Raw genomic sequence first — 21,868 nt, 5'->3', positions numbered from 1 at the left:
AAAAGCTCACCAATCTGACAGGTCCTTTCCCAAGCTCCCAAGGACAGCAGGGGACTTGGGGACCAGTGAGCACACCGAAGGTTCAAGAAGAGCCTCTCCTGCCTGCTGTGTCTCACCCTGCCCCATGCCAGGCACAGCTGCCCTGCCCCCAGCTGCATCAAGTGGAGGAGGCAGAGGCAGAGGAGGGTGGCATCACAGGCCCAGGCCGTACCCTCCATGCCGAGAGGATGAAGACCTTACTACCATTAACAGCCACTGCCTCCACAGAAGGCCATCAGTTCAGCTGCTGAAGCACTGGGGTCCTCATGATCCATGTGGATGCTGCGATCCACCATTGCATTGGGTGCTGGGTGGCTATGTCATCAACAGGCACACCAAGGCCATGGTGGTGTCTTACTCAGGCAATAGGCTGGAGTACGTAAGGCATACGGACAATCACCACAGCAATGGACACTGTATCACTTCTATCTATTACCTAAATCAGAACTGGGACATCCAGGTGCATGGCGGTCTGCTGCCAATCTCCCCAGAAGACTGGCCTATAGCAACCAACATCAAGCCACTCCTTGATGGGCTGCTCATTTTCTGGCCTGATCAGTGGAACCTCCATGAGGTAGAACCAACCTATGCCACCAGGTATGCCATCACTAGCTGGTATTTTGATGGTATTTGATGCCAAGGAGTGGACAGCAACCAAAGACAAGTTATCAGCTAGCATCCAGAAAGAAAGGTGTCCAAGTACCTGTTACAGCCAACTACACCCACATTGTGGCCAGCCCCAGAGTTGCAAGGACAGTTAGCCTGCACTGATTTCAGGAGAGCCTCTGGCCCTGTGCTGCTGGCCCAACAACCCACCAGACTCAGCGCCTGGTCCTTTTCTGCCACTGCTGCTGCTTCCAGCTTTTCCTCTTTCCTGACTAGTATTGAGGGCTCAGCCTGACAACTGAGGACCAAGGAGGGGAGAGACCTCTCCTGTCCTGTGATGGGAGGTGGGATTGTGCCCTGAGAAGGAGCCAGGATTGGGAGCTACCATCAGTGGAGCTGGGGGCCTGTGGTTTACCCTGTCTGGTCCTGTTCCTCTCAGGTATGGAGAGCTGGAAAGAGCCACTGCCACCTCCCACCAGGATGCAGGCTTGGGGGTTGAGATGTCATGGTCTCTTGCTCATAAAGCATTGTTGGTAGAGTATCCCCAAGCCCCTTACTCTTCCAGCCCAAAATGTGAAGTGACTCTCAACCCCTATGGCCATGGCACCTTTTGGACTATGCTGTCACTGCATGGGCAGGATAAAAGGTGCTGAGGAGCATGGGTGTTAAAAGTCCTATCAGCCAAGAAAAAAAAAAGTTTACCCCAGAGCTGAAAAAAAAAAAAGACTTAAACTTTGTGTACAAAGAAAATTTGCCAAACAAATGTGAATCATGTGTAAAATCAAAAATACTCATGGCAACTAAAAGATAGAAAAAAAACATTTACAGATATGACTAAGATGATAAAATGAGAAATAATTTCCTTAGCGGTAAGCTAAATATAAGCATGCAACCACATGAAGAACAGAAAACAGAAACTCTTAAATGAAAACTGAAAGAAGATGTGCAGGAGACTCCTACTTCTCATCACAAGCTCCTCTGTCTACTTGATTTCTACCATGTTCATGTATATCTTCAAAAGCAAAAATAGCAAAGTGTATGCACTCACTTGCCACTGTTAGCCAGCTGCCTGAACTCCTTCACTGTCATGGCTTTTTTCTGAATGTTGTATTGAGTGAAGAGTCCTGACTGCCCAGTGACCATCTGCTGAATTGGTGCTGGAATAAGCAAATTATCAATGTCATCATAGCACTGCCGTGGCTTCCATTCCCGAGGAGGAATCACCTAGAAATAAAATAGTAAAATAAGATATTATCCGGAAAATATTCCAGGTAGTCATTTAGCTTTGATATTCCAACAGAAGAGAAGTGAAGAATTTCTCAGCATTTCTATAACAAATGTGTAGAAGAACTGTGAAGATTCAGAGTAAGGGAAATGCCTTGTATTCTCCTAAATATTCACCTTACTGATATGATTTTTTTTAACAACAAAATTTATTGAGCATTATTCCAAACAGTACTTTTATTAACTTATTTTTTAGCTGATACTAGTAACCTCTCAATTTTAAAAGTAAAATTGAGAGACACACAAAATAACTTGAAGTTCAAATCATGCTTATATTAATATAATAAAAAAATAAGCAAATATACGTTTAGTCAGTATTTTTTTTTTAAATATCTCTCACACAACATGGCAAATAGCAGAGTGGTATGCTAGTAAATGTTTAATAATCAGTTTTCTGGGAAGGTGGAGAAAACCTTGAATTTGTAGCTCTCGCCTATTTCCATCATGTAACTACACCCATCATGGCTAATTTGAGCTTATCAACATGTCATCATTGAACAGGAAGTCGAAAAGAGACATACATTATCAATGTTTTTGTTCCTGTATGATGTTGTTCAGCACACCAATCTTTTCCAACAGTATTTTTTTTTTAAGATTTTATTTATTTACTTGACAGAGATCACAAGTAGGCAGAGAGGCAGGCAGAGAGAGAGGGGGAACCAGGCTCCCCACTGAGCAAAGAGCCCGATGCGGGTCCTGGATTCCAGGACCCTGAGATCATGACCTGAGCCAAAGGCAGGGGCTTAACCCACTGAGCCACCCATGTGCCCCAATTTTCCAACAGTATTTAAATACTTAATTATTAACAGTGAAAAGATCAATAAACAGTAAGACCAAAAACATATACGCTTATGATTAAAAATTAGAAGGGACAAAGTTATTAAGTCATGATTTACAGCTGGAATATATATTCACCTTTAGAAACTGTTTCAATTTCTTTTTTTTTTTTTAATTTTTTTTTTATTTATTTAACAGAGAGAGATCACAAGTAGGCAGAGAGGCAGGCAGAGAAGGAGAGAGGAAGAAGCAGGCTTGCTGCTGAGCAGAGAGCCCGAAGCGGGGCTCGATCCCAGGACCTGAGATCATGACCTGAGCTGAAGGCAGAGGCTTTAACCCACTGAGCCACCCAGGCGCCCCCTGTTTCAATTTCTTAAGAAAAACTTTAAAAAATTAATTGCAAAATATAGATAGCACACATCAACAAATGCATAATTACAAATATGTAACTGTGAATTATAAAGCTACCCCAGAGTACCTCTATGTGCCCTCCAAACACATTTCTCTCTTGCCCAATCACAGCATTTATGGTATGTATTATCACAGCATTTATGGTATGCATTTCCCTGCTAGGGTTTATATGGTTTTATTGGGTGCCTGGGTATGCATCCCTAGCACCGGTTTTTAAAATGAATGGAAATACAATCAACTATATATACATATCTTCTTTGAGGTTTATCTTTTGTGCTTCACTCAGTATTTTTCTGAGATTCAAATATGATGGTCTATATAGCTGAAGTTCACTGATATTCATTCCTACTGTACTCCTTCATACAAATATTTATTCATAAGTGGGGAACCATTTAGTGCTCACTTGTTTTTTTCTGATTACTGGCTTTTGCAAATAACACTGCTATTAATATTTTTGTGTGCATTTTCTGCTGCATATAAGCACACCGTTCTCTAAAATAAACACATATCTACGGACACTCCTAACAGTGAAATTATTGGGATGCTGGATATGTATAGATCAAATTTAATAGTTATTACTAAATGTTTATCAAAGTGGTTGTACCATTTCACATTCCCACCAGCAATGTATGCAGTCTTTTTCTTTTGCTCCCCATAGTCATCATTACTTTGTATTGTCAATCATTTAAATTTTAGCCTTTCTTAGAGGTTGTGTAATGACAGTCAAGTGTAGATTGAAAGAATATGAAAAAAAAAGGTGAGCTGTCAAGTCTAAAGTGAATTTAATTTTCATCAGTGATAGGGAGATATTTCACATTTTATTTCCACCAAGGTATGTTAGTTTAAAATGAGAATAGACACAATCATATTATATGCTGTTGAAAACACATACTCAATACTTTAAAAGAATTTGGATAATTGTAACAAGTGCATATGGATAAACACAGCAAATTGTCTTCAGGACATATTGAAAGGGGAAAAGGTTGTAAATACTAACTTGCTCTTCATCAGAAATAAGTGCAAATAATCCAAAAAATTGAAACATGGATTGATTCAGGCCCTTGTTTAGAAACAAATATATCTATAATCAAAATTAATATTATATTTCGAGTTGAATATTTTCCTATCTGTGAAAAAAGTTTTGTAGCAATTTTCTTTTCTAAATTTAGAGAAGCAATGAATGTAACAAATTCATGAAAATTAAACATTATCTTTATAAATATTTCATGTACGTGTTCATTTACTTTTGATAAAAGTGTTCAGACAGAACTTTAAAAATTTGTAAGTTCAGGTCTATAATAAAAATCTTATTTTTGGACTGTAATTTTAAATCTCAGGTTTTCTTACATAGGAAATGGCAGGAAATAGAAGCACAAGATACTTAGGACTTTAAAAGATTCCAAAATTAAACTTTTACACACAATGACTCTAACTGAAGGAAACCCATTCCTCCTAAAGTTCACCTTCTTATTATATCAAAATAAAAACAAACATTTTATTTTATATCACCATTTCCCCAATCCCAGCCTGCGCCCTACACTCAAAAGAAAATTTCGGACTGAAACCTGTATTAACCCTACTTATCTTGAAATAAGTTGCTATTATCACCATCTAAATACTGAGGAAGAAGGAATAAGAGGAAGAGCGGTGCATCTTGCAATCTTTCTTCACACCTTGAGGACACAGATCACTGTCTATACTCTCCAGGCTATTCACAAAACTATGTAATGTGCATAACCTATGGCCCAGGACAGTCTATGTCCAGATTACTGTCAAGTAATAACTTTACCCACTTCATATGTAATAAAGTTTCCTCATAATCTTTCTCCACAAAAACAATGTAAATTTTACATTTAAAGAGACTGTGAATCTTCACTTTGCCAACTTTACAACTACCTTTTTTTTTTTTTAAGGATTTTATTTATTTGACAGACAGAGATCACAAGTAGGCAGAGAGGCAGGCAGAGAGAGAGGGGGGAGGAAGCAGGCTCCCCTCTGAGCAGAGAGCCCGATGCGGGGCTCGATCCCAGGACCCCGAGATCATGAACTGAGCCGAAGGCAGAGGCTTTAACCACTGAGCCACCCAGGTGCCCCTACAACTACCTTTTAGATAGAAAGTTTGGGGTCAAATCTCTCACTATGGAAATAAAAGTTAAATCTAAAGTATAAAGCTAAAAAAATGTTGATAAAAGAAAAACCAATACAGACTATAATCTAAGGCCAAAGTCACTACTACTATAACTACTCAACCCTTTTCTCCAAATCATAAATTAAGACCATTTCATTAAACGGTGCATTAACAGAGTCTCATGGGTGGCTCTGTCCCCAGGGCTTACTCTCAAAGCAAACTAGCAGCATTAATACAGTTTTGATTTTGACAACTTGATTTGGTGCAATTTTACACATTTGCTCTTGCTGCAAATTCCAGGAAAAAAAAGGCAAGTAGGTGAAACTGACTTTATGTGACTTAGTGTGAAAGGTAACAAAAATGGCCCAAAAAACCCACAAGAAACAAAAGAAAACAAAACAAACAAACAAGAAAAAAAAAAAGTTCATTGTACTCCTAGTAGAAGCAAAAGAAAATTATCACGAGACTGAATAAATGAGTATCTCCAACTTTGTCAATAAATCTCATTCAAAAAAAAAAAGTCTGGGGCACCTGGGTGGCTCAGGAGGTTAAAGCCTCTGCCTTCAGCTCAGGTCATGATCCCAGGGTCCTGGGATAGAGCCCCGCATCAGGCTCTCTGCTCTGCAGGGAGCCTGCCTTGCCCTCTCCCGGTTCTCATTAACTTCATTCTGTTACAGAATGCCAGCAGTGGCACAGGTGTACTCTTGGGAGGATGTGTGCTGCTTTCCCTTCTCATGTTACTAAACGTGCCACCCTACCACAGCACACTCCGTAATCTCAGTGGAACATAGTAAAATCTATGTTTTCACGGAACAAAAGGGGAGAAGAGCAAGACAAAGGGCTGCATTCAAAGCCCAGAGAAGGGGACAACCAGTCACCCCCAACTTTCCTCCACTCAAATAAAGCCCAAATCCTTGCTAACCCACTGCTAGTTTATGATCAAAATTACATGTGTTAGATAATCCTGAAATGATAGTCTCTTCAACTCAAAAATGATTTTTCTGGAACGGGGCTGTAGGGGGATGGTTTTCCTCCAGATCAAAGATACTGAAGTGCTGAGGTTCCAAAAGTGGGTTCTTTAAGAACTCAATAAATAAGTTAAACTAAGGATCCCTCATCTGAGAAATTCTTTATAAACCTCTTTAACTTTTCTTTTTGTTTCCTCTTTTATCTTCCTTTCTGTCACTTACCCACCCCTAATAAACTTTCACTCAACTTAATATCCCCCAAATTTTAAACCCTTCCTAGGCGGGACTTGAACCATACACAACAAAATGACAGACCTCAGGGGACAGATAACAGCACAGTCGAATTGGGTTATAAGATGTGGGAGGACTTGAATACTAAAACACCCCTGCAGTTCTGGGACTTCTCTCCTCTGATATCTGCTCTTAATGCTACTGGACATCCCGCTGGATGTGGCAATTCCAAGAAGAACCCATGACCCAGCCACAGTCGAGCAGGCTCTGGCAGGGCTCAGGATTCATGAGGTGATGCTGACAAATCTACAGAAACCCAGATTACAAGATTAACGTTTAGAATAATAAAATGAAGTAAGTACAATAAAACATACTCTTCTGAGGCAACTTTTTTCCCTCCCTCACCCCTTAGCCTCTTACGAAGTAAATTTTTAATTGAAATATATTTCCAGGGACGCCTGGATGGCTCAGTTGGTTAAGTGTCCAACTCCTGATTTCAGCTCAGGTCATGATAATCAGGGTCATGGGATGGAGCCCCTTGTCAGACTCTGCACTCAGCATGGAGTCTGCTTGTTCCTCTCCCTCTGCTCCTCCCCTCATTCACATGCTATCTCTGAAATGAGTAAATAAAGTCTTCTTTAAAAAATTGAAGAAAAAAGAAATATATTTCCATTATACAAGGAATAGTAATCCATCTTGGGTTGTGATCAAAGGATGAATTATATAGATTATCTCTCTTTCAAAGTTCTAACTTTGGATCTATGGGTGCAAACCTGCAGTGCAATCTTCAGCGCCTTACTGTGACCCTCAGCATATCACAACAACCCCTGACAAGACTCCCCATTTCCACTCTGTCAGCACTCTTCTCAGTCTGTCCACTCTGTCTTCCCGCAATATTCAGTCTTCATGTAGGAGCCATTGTGACACTTTCAAAATAATGTCACTGGGATGCCTGGATGGCTCAGTTGGTTAAGAGACCAATTCTTGATTTCGGCTCAAGTCATGATCTTAAGGTCCTGGGATAGAGAATGCCCTGTGGCTCCTTGCTCAGCAGGGAGTTGCTTGAGGATTCTCTCCCCTGCCCCTGGCCACCCTCCCCCTCCGCCACCGCCGACTCATGTGCACATGCACACTCTCTCTCAAATACATAGCTTTCAAAAAAACAGAACAAAACAAAACAAAATAATGTCACAAAAATAACAAACACACAAATAGCCACCATGTCTTTCTCTCATCTGCTTTAAGCCCATCAATTCCCACCGCACTTAGAATAAAACCCCAATGCTTACTAAGCCCAAGCAAGCCCAGGATGATCTGACCCCTTCCAGGGCTCTTACCTTACTTACCAACCTCTTCCTCTGCTCACTGAGCCCCAAATTCACAGACCACCTTCCTATTCCTCCCACACATGAAGCTCAGGTCAGCCTTCAGGCCTCTGGACTTGCTATTGTCTCTGTCCCCACATCTTGAAAAAGTTGGTTTCTTTATATTCTTTGGGCCTCTAATTAAATGTCCTTATCTCACCACCCTAAGAAGCTACCTCCAGAATATAAATTCAACAGGGGCAGAAATGTGGTCTTTACTATCCCATCTCCCAGGACATGGCAGTACCTGGTATGTAGTAGGCACTCTCCACACTTGATAAGCAAGTAACTAAAAAGAAAACAGAATACGCAAATCTACAGAGAAAGAAAATAGACTAGTGGTCACCTACAGCTGAGGAGATAGCAGGGAACAGAGAATGACTGCCAGTGAGTACCAGTGAACTGTACATTTTAAGTGGCCAAATTGTATGGTATGTGAATTATATTTCAGTAAATCTGTTATATTTGTAAAAGGGGAAAGACAGAAAGAAACAATAGAAGGAAAAGAGGAGGGAGAGAGAGAGGAAAGGGAGGGGAGTAGTTAAGCTTCAGGTTAATAACTGTCCTCTATGAGAAAGTGATGAAAGCTATGAATACTCTCACCTCTCTCTGGAGCCCATACATGGATCTCTTTAGTTTCTAGAAGCCACGCGTGTTTAAAAAAAAAAAAGAAGAGGAAGAAGAAGCCCTAGAACACAACCTAGCATAAATAGTTAAAAGAAAAAATAAGACATTTATTCTTTGAAGATAATAAATGCTCTGCATGAATTAATGAAAACAAATTTTGCAAATATTCTCTGGAATAAACCATTTCCCATATTATGAAGACTAAGAGCAAAAATGAAAGGCCAAGTGATTGTTCTTGGTTTAAAGGATGTGAGGATAATCACCTTTGCAAGACCTGCTCGATGGGCTCCTTTAGACTCCATGTATGCGAGGTATTTGTTGAACTCCCGGAACTCCTCCATGGAGGGTCTGAAGGTCATGATCTTACAGCTGGGGTTCAAAGGACTCTCCACCTCGGCCACCTCCATGATGGCTGGGGCAGTCTCTGCGGAGGAGATGATGCAGTCATCAGCACTGAATTACTGTGTGCTTAAGGCTGGTGGTCATTTCTCCCAAATAGCACATAAGCACCCCAGTCCCAGCAGAAACTCTTCTCTTTTAGTTACTTACCATTCTCATTAACACCCCATTAGGGAGACTTCCTCATCTCTCCCAAACTCTTGGGAAAAGAACCTGTTTTTAGCCATTCCTCCTCCCAAGTTCCTATTCCTGCATTCAAACACTGATCTGATTATATTGCTCACCTCTTCAAAATCCTTCCTTGTGAGAATGAATTTTCTAACTTTCCAAGTTTACAAAAGGTATTGTTCCTATGTAACAGTTCTGAATCATACTCTCTCATACACACAACTGTATAAAGGCCTAACCTTTGATGAGTAGTGAATGGACAATACCCAACATCCCCAGCACAGGCTTTTTAAGTGTCCTAATATGCTTTCCTATAATAATTTACAAACTACCCATTCAGCAAAACTACCAAGTACCAGTCTAAAATACTAGAGATAGAAAAAAGGATAAGATTTGTCTTCACCATCCAAAGTCACTATCTAGAGGTGGAACAGACTTCAATACAAAACTGTACAAAGGTGGGGTAATTAACTCCACCTAAGTTACTCAGAAATGACTTCAGAGTTAAGACTTAGTAGAAGGTATAGGGGTTTGCCAGATAAGAGAAAGAGCATTCTGAGCAGTGAAAATATCTGGAAGTATTGTTAACAACAGAATTTAGTTTGCCTAGAGCTCAGAAAGGAAAGATTACAGTATACCAAAGTAGAAAAATAGGCAAAAATATGAACTTAATCTTGCTGACAATAACCAGGACGATTCCCTCAATATGTACTGAACACTTCAGACATACAGAATGAAAAAATTAGTAAGAAGTACTGGCCTGCCTGCCCCAGAAAGGAGTCCTATCCCCCCCCCCCCCACTTCTAGAACCAATAATTATACCTGGTATCTGACAATCCAAACAACAAATAGTCTCAGAACAAAGCTCTCCTTTTTTTTTTTAATAAATTTAATTTGCCTGACAAAAAGAAAAATTGGGAAGAGATGGAATACATAAAGATGAAAACATGCTATGGGATAATAAGAGGTTAAAATGGATCAGGGCTACAGATAAAAGACATGATCATCATTCATAAAGGTTTAAATAAGCATTCTCTCACAAAGTACATGTGAGAAGAATCAAATTAATCCTGCCACCCACTAGGAACTTAAATATAAAGGAGAAAATCTGCATGGATATAGATAAGTTAATGTATGACATAAAATATTCTATATATATATATATTTTTTTTTTAATTTAAATTCAATTAGCCAGGGAACCTGGGTGTCTCAGTCATTAAGTGTCTGCCTTTGGCTCAGGTCAGGATCCCAGGGTCCTGGGATTGAGCCCTGCACCGGGCTCCCTGCTCAGCGGGGAGCCTGCTTCTCCCTCTCTCTCTCCCCTGGCTTGTGTTCCCTTTCTAGGTGTCTCTCTCTCTGTCAAATAAATAAAATCTTAAAAAAATAAATAAATAATAATAAATAAATAAAGTCAATTAGCCGACATATATTACATCACTAGTGTTAGATGTAGTGTTCAGTGATTCATTAGTTGCGTATAACATCCAGTGGGGTAACTGGGTCATGGGCATTAAGGAGCGCAAGGGTTGTGATAAGCACTGGATGTTATTCTGTATTCTCTTTGCCTCAGGGAGGAAGCGTGCAAAAGAAAAAACCTTCCAGGCCACCTCCCCACCCACTTCCCTTCACACCTATACAACAGATGCGCATGCCCAATGCTGGGCTGCAGGATGAAAGTCTAACCTCTAAACAAGACACACACACTCCTTTAGAAGCACCTAGATCAAACCTTTACATAACTATCACGGCCTTGTCTACCACTACAGCCTGCATTATATTTTAAGTTCCAACAATGCTCAGTGATTTGTGCTTCTTGAAACAAGTAGAACTCTCTGTGCCTCTACCTAAATCATTCCCTCCCATCAGGGCAGCCTTCAACTGTCCTCTCACCTGGCAAACTCCTGGCCACTTTTAAGATTCTCAACCCTACCCAAGTAGGCCTAGGTGAACCAGCCTGTGTGTTTTGACTTCCCTCCCTGCATTCCTCATAGTAGTTGCCTATCACAGTGGTTGGCACTTCTGACCATACACTGAACTCTAAACTCAAGGGAAAAGCGGGCTGTCTCTGTAAACCCTAACTTCCAGTCTGAGATCCAGCCTGGTTTGTAACATCTGCTATAATAACTATTTGCTAACTGAATAAAGAAACAAATGCCAAAATGTTAAAATATTTACACAAAATGATAACAAATGCAGGAAAATGGAAAGCACTGATCTCACACACAGAAAAGTTACTTAGAAAACAGACTCATTGCTTGACAGGTAAAGAATAATAAATACAAAAATCTGAGCAGTGAGAAAGGAGAAGAAGCTCCCAGACTACCTTTGTAGAAACATTTGGTACCTGGAAGGCAGCTTTACTTTTACCCTGGCCAAAGAACAAGGGTGTCATGCATAGCTCTCCCACAGAGGAAACTCAAAATCCATCCAGTCACTCGAAGAACCATTACTGAATGCCTAACTGCTGAGTAGGCATTCAGGAGGGAATGAAGAGAAACCCTAATAGGAGGGAAGTGTAGCAAACAATAAATAAGTCAGAAGCACGCTGAAGAAGAAACCAAGGAGTAGCTATTTTATATAGGGTAAGTGAGGAAGACATTTCAGACGCCTGAAGGAAGGAATAAATCATGCAGATAACTGGAAGAAAAGCATTTTGGACTAAAGCAACAGCAAGGAGCCTCTTGGGCTCTTCGAGGAATAGGAAGGATGTAAGTGTGACTGGAAGTCAATAAAGCAAGAGAGTGGAGAGAGGGAAAACGGAGAAAAGGAGTTTTGGAGAAGTAATCTGGGACTCTTCCCCTTCTTATACATTCTCATTCTTGATACTCTAACGTGTTTCCTTTCAAGAAGATGACAGTGTTTTCTAAGGTAACTCTTCCAGAGGATTTTAAGCAGAGCATTGAGCAGGCTCGTCATTCTGACGATTGTATCAAAGACAAGGCTGGAAGCACAGAGACAATTTACACCAATCCAGGCAAAATAAAATGGTGACTTGGACCAGAAGTGGGCAGTGAGAAGTGGTCAGATTGCAGATATATTCAGAACAAAATTTCCTGATAGAAGTGAGAGAAATGTGCAAGTCAAGATTTCTGGTCTAAAATACAGAACAATGGCTCCGACAAGAAACTGAAGCAATAAGACTGTTAAGATATGCAGCAAATTAGTAGCAATCAGAATTAAATATCTGCCCTTGACCTAGTTTGCTAACTTGCCTATGAAATATACTTTGCCTCCTCCTCGTGTCACTATTCGCTGATAACACAAACCCAGTTCTACCTACAAATCAGGTACATACACTAAAGACCTAGTTAATTTCTGTTTCAGACCCTTCTCAATCTATAAAGTTAATATATGATCACTATAAAATTTGAAATATGCTAAAATTTCTAAAAATTTAATGTTAATCCCACGACCCAAATCTTTGCCAACATGACGGGCAAAAAAAAAAAAAAAAAAGTCTATTGTTAAGTTTTGTTTTTTTTTTTTTTTGGACATTAATAACCATTTTCATTTTATTTTTGGGTTGCCTCCTTATGTCCTCTACCCTTAAAAGGTAGTTTATAAGTTTACTATTCCTTGAGTTTTTCCTAATCCACATTTATCACTATTAAGCCTAATCATGCTGCTACAATCAAATTCGCAGTCACCCACCTTTCTTTTACCTTTAGTTCTCTCAAGCAGAAGAGTAGGTTTAAAATGCTCTTGCAGTATTTCCTACTCAGAAAAAGACTTACACTTTTGGGAAAACATACCTGTGATCTTAAGCTGGAGGTGATGTAATTAAGAATAATTTTTTTAATGCCACACCTCTTACAGACAGTCCCCAAAGTGAGTGACAACAGCTGATGACAACTTTGTTGTTTTGCTTCTAGAGAGCTAGCCATCAATGTTTTTTCAGACCACCTAAACCAAACAGCCAAATTTATAGTAAGCACCCTAAGAATTTTTTCTTAATTAAAGATCTTCTTCAGCAAGTGAAGGAAAGTGTAACACTAATTCATACTTACATAACTCTCCCAAGCTTCTGTTCTGAAAAGTTGTACTTTATCATGAAGGAAAAACATGTGCTCTTCTTATTTTAATCATATATCTTTATTTGGCAATAGAAAAGAAACTGAAGCAATGCTTTGCTGCTAAATGTAAATCTATATCCTATATCACTTTCCTGTGTACACCTATATCTCCAAATTGTGTTCTCTTATTTAAGTAATTTCTGCGGAAAATGTAAAAATACATGATTCTCATCTTAGGATTACTCGTTTCTTAGACAATGCCTGCCACAGAACTGGTATGCACTGCTTATGCCTCTGAAGAGAACACTTAAGGATCAACTATAAAGTACAACCCTGGGAGATAAAGCACTCACCATTTAAGCAGATAATATATTAAGCTAAAAAGAAAATGAACCAAGGCACGATTACTAGCTATGCCACATGATTCCTCATGTGGATCCGCTGGAACCCTGGAGGCCATCCTTTCCAGTCCTCACTCACTCCTACTTCCCTACAGTGAGATTTTAGGAGAAACTGTCCAGCCAAGGCCCAGATGTTACAGATACGACTACCTTGCTCTACTTTCAGTTCCCAAGTGCCACGTCCACCAGAGCGAGGGCTTAGACCTTGCCTGAGGTAGCTGGAAAGCTGGCATTTCCATTCCAACACTGTAATTCACCCAGTTTGGTCTCACAGTGAGTCAATAAGCTTCTTCTTACATAGTGCTCAGTCAGGCATTGTTATGAGTTTAATTGTGTCCCCCAAAAAGATGTGTTAAAACCTAAGCCTTAATATAGGTGAATATGACCTTATTTGGAAGCACAGGTTTTGCAGATGTAAGCAAGTAAGATGAGATCATGTTCAACAAACACCTCATCCAATATGACCGGTGTCCTTATAAAAGGAGAAGAGTCAGAAAAAGAGGGAAGAATAATGTGAAGATGGAGGCAGGCAGACGGAAGTCACACAGTTGCAAACCAAGGAATGTCAGCCAATACACAAGGCTAAGACAAAGGCACAGATCTTCCCCCAGATCCTTCAGAGAAAGCATGGCCATGCTGACACTTTGATTTTGGCTTTCTACCCTCTAGAACTGTGAGAAGATAAATTTCTCTCATTGTAAGCCATCCAAGTTTGTGGTTAGTCATTATGGCAGCCCTAACAAACTAATACAGGCATCAGGGATCAGACTGATGGGACCCTGGTAGACTGCCACATTCTCCAAACCCAGCTTCACCAATACTAAAGCCTGTAACACTCTGACCTTCCATCTGATTCCATCTTTCTCAAATGGGTGGGAAAGTGGCGGAACACTCTAAAAATGCCACATTAGCCATTAGCATGTCTATCCAGGAACTGAACCACAACAGGGTCATCTGGCTTTAAAGCCTGCCCTTTTCTGTCATCCCAGGACTTCACAGGCCTGGAGCCCTAAAATGAAAAGGAAGACAGCAAAGAAAAGCCCTCAGCCTATCAATCATTTTTTGCCTGAGCTAGACTCATTCCTCTCCCAAAGACCCAGGCAGCTCTTCTTGAATCATCTTGGTCCCATTCAACCTTACTCTACCACCCTACAGAGACCAGAAGTAAAAATGGGTAGGTGGAGATAGTTCTGGGACAGAAGGGTCAAGGCAACAAATGAATCTGTACAAAACTTTCTTTTATTGCACAGATAATATATGGGTCCCAGGAGAAGGTTTCTAAAGAGAGGTGATCCAAGTAAACATCTAAATTCTCTCCAACAATCTGTACCGGCCAAATCATAATCCTGATCACACCCCTCTTACACCCTTAGTAGATGGGAACAGGCCGAAGTCATCCTCCTGGGAAAACTGAGCAAGGCTTCTCCTCTTGATCACCAAAGATCTGGCAAGATTAACAGATACTGGAGCACTCAGGCTATCATCTCCTCAGACTTAAGTATGCAACAGAGTGTGTTGGAACCATTAAAGCTGCCAAGTATTCACTCTTGGCCCCATCTGGCATGACATTCCTTTCCTGGGTCAGACTATAGCCAGGTCTAGACTTCAGTGGGTCAGGAGAAGAAATTTTCCTTTCATGAAATGCTCACAATGTAATTAATTCTAGTGGCAAAGACCAAACTTCTTCTCAGCACTAAATCTTACAGCATATAATGTCTAATTTATATGTCCACTTCAGTCTTGCAACAATTTTTCAAATGCACTGAGTCAGATATTAATTACATATGTCATTTCTTGGTTTTCCTTTCTCTATCTCTTAAACTTCCATAGTACCCATCAATAGGGGTCTGGCTGAATCAGTGTATTACTTCTGACAACACAGTACAGGCAACATAAAAAGAATGAGAGAGATCTCTAAGTAAAGATCTGGAGTGATTTCCAAATTACACTGTTAAATTAAAAAAGCAAAGTGCAGAACAGTTTATAATATTCTACTTTTTGTATAGGAAGCAAGATCAAACCCATAAAAATGGTTACCTAAAGGGAAAAGAAGACACAGGTAAGGAAGCAAAACTTCTTGAGTATAGCCCTATTATGTAGTTTTAACTCTGAAATCATATAAATAACTTACAAAATTAAAAAGAAAAAAAGGACCTCAAAACTGAAAAACAAACTAATTGCATAATAAGTCAGTGGCATAAGCAAACAAGGAAAAGAACTGCTTAAGTAACTGTGAGTCACAGTATTTAGGCTATAGATTCTAACAGGATATATTTTGGGATATGGAACAATTTTTTAAAGATATATATAAATTGCATTTATTTGTCAAATTGTTAGTAGTAATATTATTGGTATTGGGTCTTTTTTAACTATTACAAGTATACTATAAGATACAGCAAATAAGTAATAATGCTAATGTCATCGGGGATCAAGATTTTCATTATAAAGAGATACCAATATAAAATTCTTGATTAAAAACTTAATCTTTCACTAGAATTGAAACAGCAATATGAACTCAAGATTTTTTTCTCTCAAAATATTTATCTCCTAGTACTGCCCACTTAAAAAGGTATGGAAATAATGACAAGACAGTAGCAAAAATTACACAAAAATTATGGTCTCTAAATACCATATCTCAATAAAAAGAACCAGGGATCTTTGTAAAAAAGGCTGGTTCCAAGTTTGGGACAAGAAATATATAAGATGTGTCTAGAACATGTTTGTGCCAGAAAGAAAGCAAGCTATCAAAGACTATTGAGGATACATATCACTTCAAAATTAACATCACTACTAAGAAAATTAGATATCATGTGCCTCCTGATAAGACGTACTAAGAAGGATACATCTACTTATATGGCTATTCTACCAAAAGTAAATAATTTATATCTAATCATGAGGAAACATCAGGAAAGGCCAAATTAAGTGATATTCTTACAAATAAGAGGTTATACTCTTCAAAAATGTAAAGGTCATAAAAGACAAAAGATTGAAAAGTAGTTCCAGATTTTAAAGACTAATGAAATAGATGATCCTTGGATCCTGGACCAAAAAACAATTTTTTTCTCTTTTCCTATGCTACAAAGAATATCATTGGGATAAATGGCGAATCTGAAAAAGATCTGATCAGATAATAGTGCTGTGTCAAATTAATTTTCTGATCTTGATAACTATACTGTGGTTAGAGAATGCTCTTGTTTTTAGGAACATAAAATGATGTGTTTACAGTTAGAGGAGCATTACATATATAAGTTACTTTCAAATGGTTAAGAAAACATTATGCACATGTGCACACACACACACACACACATACACCAAACAATAAATAAATAATAAGCATAGAGGAACTGTAACATTTAGGAAATCTGTATGAAGTGTATGGGGAACATCTTGTTCTCTTTTTGGCAAATTTTCTGTAAGTCTGAATTTATTTCCAAATAAGTCAAGAAAACAAAAACAACTAATGGGAGTCATATCAAAAGGACATGGGAACTCTGGAGAAAACAGTCACAGGGGCCCCAGGCAGGTGTCAGAGCCTGAGTGGATGAAGAGAACATCCTGCAAGCACAGCAGCAGCAACACTAGGAGACTGGATACATACTGGCCTCTAACAGGAGCCAAGTTCTCCCTATTGGAGAAAGGAATTTACAGATATGGAGGGGGAGAAAATTAGAGCTGACCTTTGGTAATAGCACAGGTATAAGCTTGCAGTGTATATGTATGTATGTGGGTAGATATGTGAATGTGTATACATACATGTCCATGGATATGTACAGATACGTCCTTAGCTCTGCCCACTGAGAAGCCTTGGGAGCTGTAATACCACAGTACCAATGAGCTCTCAAATCTTGGTTTCTAAATACCACCGTCCACTGAAAGGAACCAGGGCTTCCTGGACTGATTCCAGGGCTGGGGAGAGAAAGTACAAGGTAAGTCAAGAACATCTTGTTGTGTGCCAGAAAGTAAGGAAGCACTCAAAAAACAAAAGGGAACATGTCTAAAGGATATAAAAGCCAACTTGAAAGGGCTTCCATTGGCTAAATCTGGGGGAAACTGAGCAACAAAATAAAGGATAGTAATCAATATAATCAATTAAATAAGGAACTATGAGTCCACAGTGAAGTAAATACAATCAAAAAGTTATTAAATCTGTAAGTATATGATATTCCTTTTTTAAAAAAGCATCATTCACCATTAGAATGTATCAACATACTATTCTAAAAATGTATAAATAAAGAGAAGGAAACAAGCACTTATCTTGCTTTTTCTGGAACAATTGCTATTTTAGGGTAAGTAAAGAATTAACAGCAGAAAGTTCTTCTTTATAGAAAAATTCCAACTAATAAATGTAGTAAAGATGACAGAATTATATCATCATTTTTTTTTACAATCCCTAATAAATAATCTAGGGAAACATCATCACTGGATGCTAAAATCATGAGGTGACAAGTTAACAGGAAGCTTTATAATGGAGGAATCAGGCTCAGGCTCATTAATCACTGGAATAGACAGACATGACTTGAAGCAATGGAAAATACGTAGCATCACCTATTAATTGTTTTTACCTTAAAAAAGTAAATCTGAATCTAAACCAACCCATTAAACCATTGAATCTAACCACCAGTTGTCAGGAAATAAGGAACAAAGTAAATACCACCACAGGAAAATAATGTGCCAAATCTGGAATATGAGACAGCCTTCATTCCAAATGCAAATAGGAAAGAAGGAGAGTGAGGTAAGGGTTGGGAGCAAGGGACTGTTACAGAATAAAAAGGACACCATACATATGAACAAAAACTATATGCATCAACAACTGGTCACCAGAAATTTTTACAGAAAAGCAACAGAATAATGTAACAAAGCAGGAAAAAATAAGATTAAAAAGAGCAAAAACACAGAGGGTGCCTTGCTGGCTTAGTCAGTGGAACATACAGCTCTTGATCTTGGGGTCGGTCCTGAGTTCAAGCCCCATGTTGGGCATCAGGTTCTCTGCTCAGCGGGGAGCCTGCTTCCCTTCCCTTCCTCTCTCTCTGTGTCTGCCTCTCTGCCTACTTGTGATCTCTGTCAAATAAATAAAAAATCTTTAAAAAAAAAAAAAAGGCCACAAGTGCACAAGTTGAGCAGGGGGAGGGGCAGAAGGTGAAGGAGAAGGCTAAGGAGAGAATCTCAAGTAGACTCCCTACGGAGCAGGGAGCCCCACTCAGGGCTCCTTCTCAGGACCCTGAGATCATGACCTGAGTAGAAACCAAGAGTCAACTCAGCTTAATCAACTGAGCCACCCAGGTGCCAGGAGAACATCCTCGTTTAAAAGGAATGAACTAGAACACTGAACCTTTTAGATTCAATGCTTAAGACTTTTTCTAACTGCCTGCCTTATTATTTTCAACTTGCAAAGTTCAATGGCAGAATGTCAGAGTCCTTTTAACAACAGTCAGATTCCACTAAATAGGCAACTATTAGAAAATGGGGGGAGTGGGGGGATGCCTGGGAGGCTCAGTTGGTTAAAGCCTCTGCCTTCAGCTCAGGTCATGATCCCAGGGTCCTGGGATCCAGCCCCACATCGGGCTCTCTGCTCCGCAGGGGGCCTGCTTGCCTCTCTCTGTCTCTGCCTGCCTCTCTGCCTACTTGTGATCTTTGTCTGTCAAATGGATAAATAAAATCTTTAAAATAAAAAAAGCTTTATAAAAAGGAAAAGAAAAGGGGGGTGAAAGACAGGGGGAGACAGACTCTACACTCTGTCATATCATGTGCAACACAATAACCACTTAATTGTTAGAAATCCTACTATCCTTTGCCCTTGGGATAAAGTTTCCATTCATCTCTACTAATAAAATGATCACAATCATATTGATTTATTAGTTCATGCCCAAATCCTTAGGCTGAAGCACTAAAAAGTCACTATAGCCAATTATAGTTACTTGGCTTTCTAGCACTTAAACTAAATTTACATCATAATGGTAATCTCAACCAAAGAGAATAAACATTTTATTAAAAATTACTCTTAGGGCACCTACGTGGCTCACTTGGTTAAGTGTCTGACTCTTGACTTCAGCTCAGGTCAGGAACTTAGGGTCCTGAGATTAAGCCCTTTGTTGGACTCTGTGATCAGCAGGGAGTCTGCTGGGAATTCTCTCTCTCTCTCTGCCCCCCTGCGCTCACTCACTTTCTCTCTCTCTCTCTCTCCCTCTCTCTAAAATAAATAAATCTTTAAAAACAATTACTATTACAACAGGAGTTGAAGAAAATCACCTTGTATATTTCTCTCAACTATCCCACTTAAGCAGCCAGGTAGAGGAAAGATCATACCTTAGGACCAGATGGAACTGGGTTGTTGTCTTTTTTAGTAGGCGCCATGCCCAACGTGAGACTTGAACTCATTACCCTCAGATTGAAAGTTACATGCTGTATAGATTGAGGCAGCCAGTGCCCCCAGAACTGGATTCTAATCCCTCCTATCTGTCTCCCCCACTTAATGAGTGACCTCTGGAAAGTTACTTGAACTAGACCTCTATTTCCCCATCAGTATAATGGGATACCACTCCTCCCCCTACAGCATTGTGATAGGGACTCAGTAGGTAGCTAAATATAAGAGACTAGTACATTGTCAGGCTATATAGCAAGCACACAGATGTTCGCTTAAAAAAAAAAAAAACCTATTCAAATTAAATCCCTTCTATTACTTTCTTCGCCACTGCTTATACATATGCTCAAATCTCTCCCATGTAATTTTTTAAAAGATTTTATGTATTTATTTGAGAGAGAGAGCACAAGCCTATGTGCATGCAGAGGTGGGGGAGGGGACAGAGGGAGAGAGAATTTGACCCATCACGACCTGAGCTGAAACTAAGAGTCGGCCGCCAGACCCACTAAGTTACCAGGTGCCCCTCCCATGTAATTTTTAAAGGTTCTCTGTACACATTCTCCCCCACCTAGAAAGACTCCAGCTACAGCATTCTCTCTCCAACCCCTCATAGACAAACCTCAACAAAGAACAGCCCACACTCATTTTGTCCACTTCATCTATTCTATCATTGACATTTCCACCCACCAGTGGAGAAATCACTCTGGAAAAGTTTGCCAGTGACTTTCTAACTTCTTTATGCTATATGTTGTCTTTAGTCCTCTTATCAGTCTCTTTGCAGCATTTAAAACTGGATAAGCCGTCCCTTAGTACAGCTTCTGCAGATTGGGGAGAGGAGAGAGGGGAGGTAGGAAGACAAGAACACACATACACCATCCTCCACTCACTCTATTACAGTTAACTCCACTCTCCACCCGGAACTTCCTTCTGTGCTCCTCCAGAGCTAAACCCTTCACTACTGGTATACTACAAGATTATTTCTACAGTTGTCTCTCCTTTCCACCAGACACAGACACCATGGGAAATTTCATCCAACTATCCTTATGAATGGCTCAGAAATACAAAACAAGGACCTCTCTCCCCTAAATCCAAGTCCAGTAAATCTAAGCGCCTACTAGGCAGAGCCATTTGGAGATGATCCTCCAACTCAACAGAGACAAAACTGAATCCAAAAGTTAATAGGGAGAAAAAGGAACCTTTGCTCCAAAATCTGCTTCTCTACCCAACAGTCCCAATCCTCTCCATTCAATCCATCCATGGTCCTGCACCAATCCTCAAAGAGCTTACAAGTGCAAGAGAAAACAAGTATACAGATGGCTCTAATACCACAGGCCAGGTACTGCAAAAAACGGAAGCACATAACACCACCATGGCCTTTAGAACAAGGACAGAAGAATCCAACCCTTTAACAGGGTAAAGGGTAGAGGGGCAAGCAGAAAAGGAGAGCATCCCCCACACAGGCCCTGACCTCCACTATATGGCCTGCATCAGAATCCCAGGAGCCATCCTCAGCCCTTCCTCACCACATCTGTGTGGGTACGTACCAATTATGGTCTATGTGACCTCCTGAACATCTTTTATATCCATTCTCTAGTATTTCCAAAGTTACTATCTTAAATCAAGCTTTTCTCCTTTCTTTCCTAAACCACTCCTGTAGTCTTTGCTGATTTACTCACCTTTAGTTCAGCTCCCTCAATTCTCTTCTATACATCCACAAAAACACAAAACTTTCCTTTTTTTAAGGATGTTTTATTTATTTATTTGAGAAAGAGCAAGCACACCAGGCAGGGGAGCCGCAGAAGGAGCGGGAGCAGCTGACTCCCTGCTGAGCAGGAAGCCTGCCTTGGGAATCAATCCCAGGACCCAGAGATCATGACCCGAGCCAAAGGCAGACCCTAAACTAAATCAGCCAACCAAGAGTCCCCAGAACAAACTCTCTTGACACAAAATGGATCATGCTATCTTTTTTTTTTTTTTAAGATTTTCTATTTATCTATTTGAGAGAGAGAGACTGAGGGAGCATGAGCGTGGGGCAGGGCAGACAAAGAGGGAGAAGAGACTCCCCACTAAGCAGGGAGCTGGATGGGGGGGCTC

At 39.9% G+C, this 21,868-nt stretch overlaps 1 protein-coding gene across 3 annotated transcripts in view; it reads right to left on the bottom strand.

Moving 5' to 3' along the window:
• KDM4C (lysine demethylase 4C) overlaps positions 1–21,868 on the bottom strand; it is a 447,232-nt gene that overhangs the window by 406,466 nt on the left and 18,898 nt on the right. For all 3 annotated transcript variants that reach the window (XM_080819441.1, XM_080819442.1, XM_080819440.1), the window contains exons 2-3: positions 8,699–8,859; positions 1,694–1,869 (exon numbers count right to left, since the gene is read on the bottom strand). In XM_080819441.1, the coding sequence (XP_080675567.1) occupies positions 1,694–1,869; positions 8,699–8,842 (320 nt within the window). In that variant the 5' untranslated portion in view covers positions 8,843–8,859. The remainder of the gene's footprint in view (positions 1–1,693; positions 1,870–8,698; positions 8,860–21,868) is intronic.

Source organism: Martes martes (genome assembly GCF_963455335.1).
Source record: "Martes martes genome assembly, chromosome: 12".
Taxonomy (NCBI): domain Eukaryota; kingdom Metazoa; phylum Chordata; class Mammalia; order Carnivora; family Mustelidae; genus Martes; species Martes martes.
Note: the sequence above shows the minus strand (reverse complement) of the source record. Positions and strands in the feature narration are given on the sequence as shown.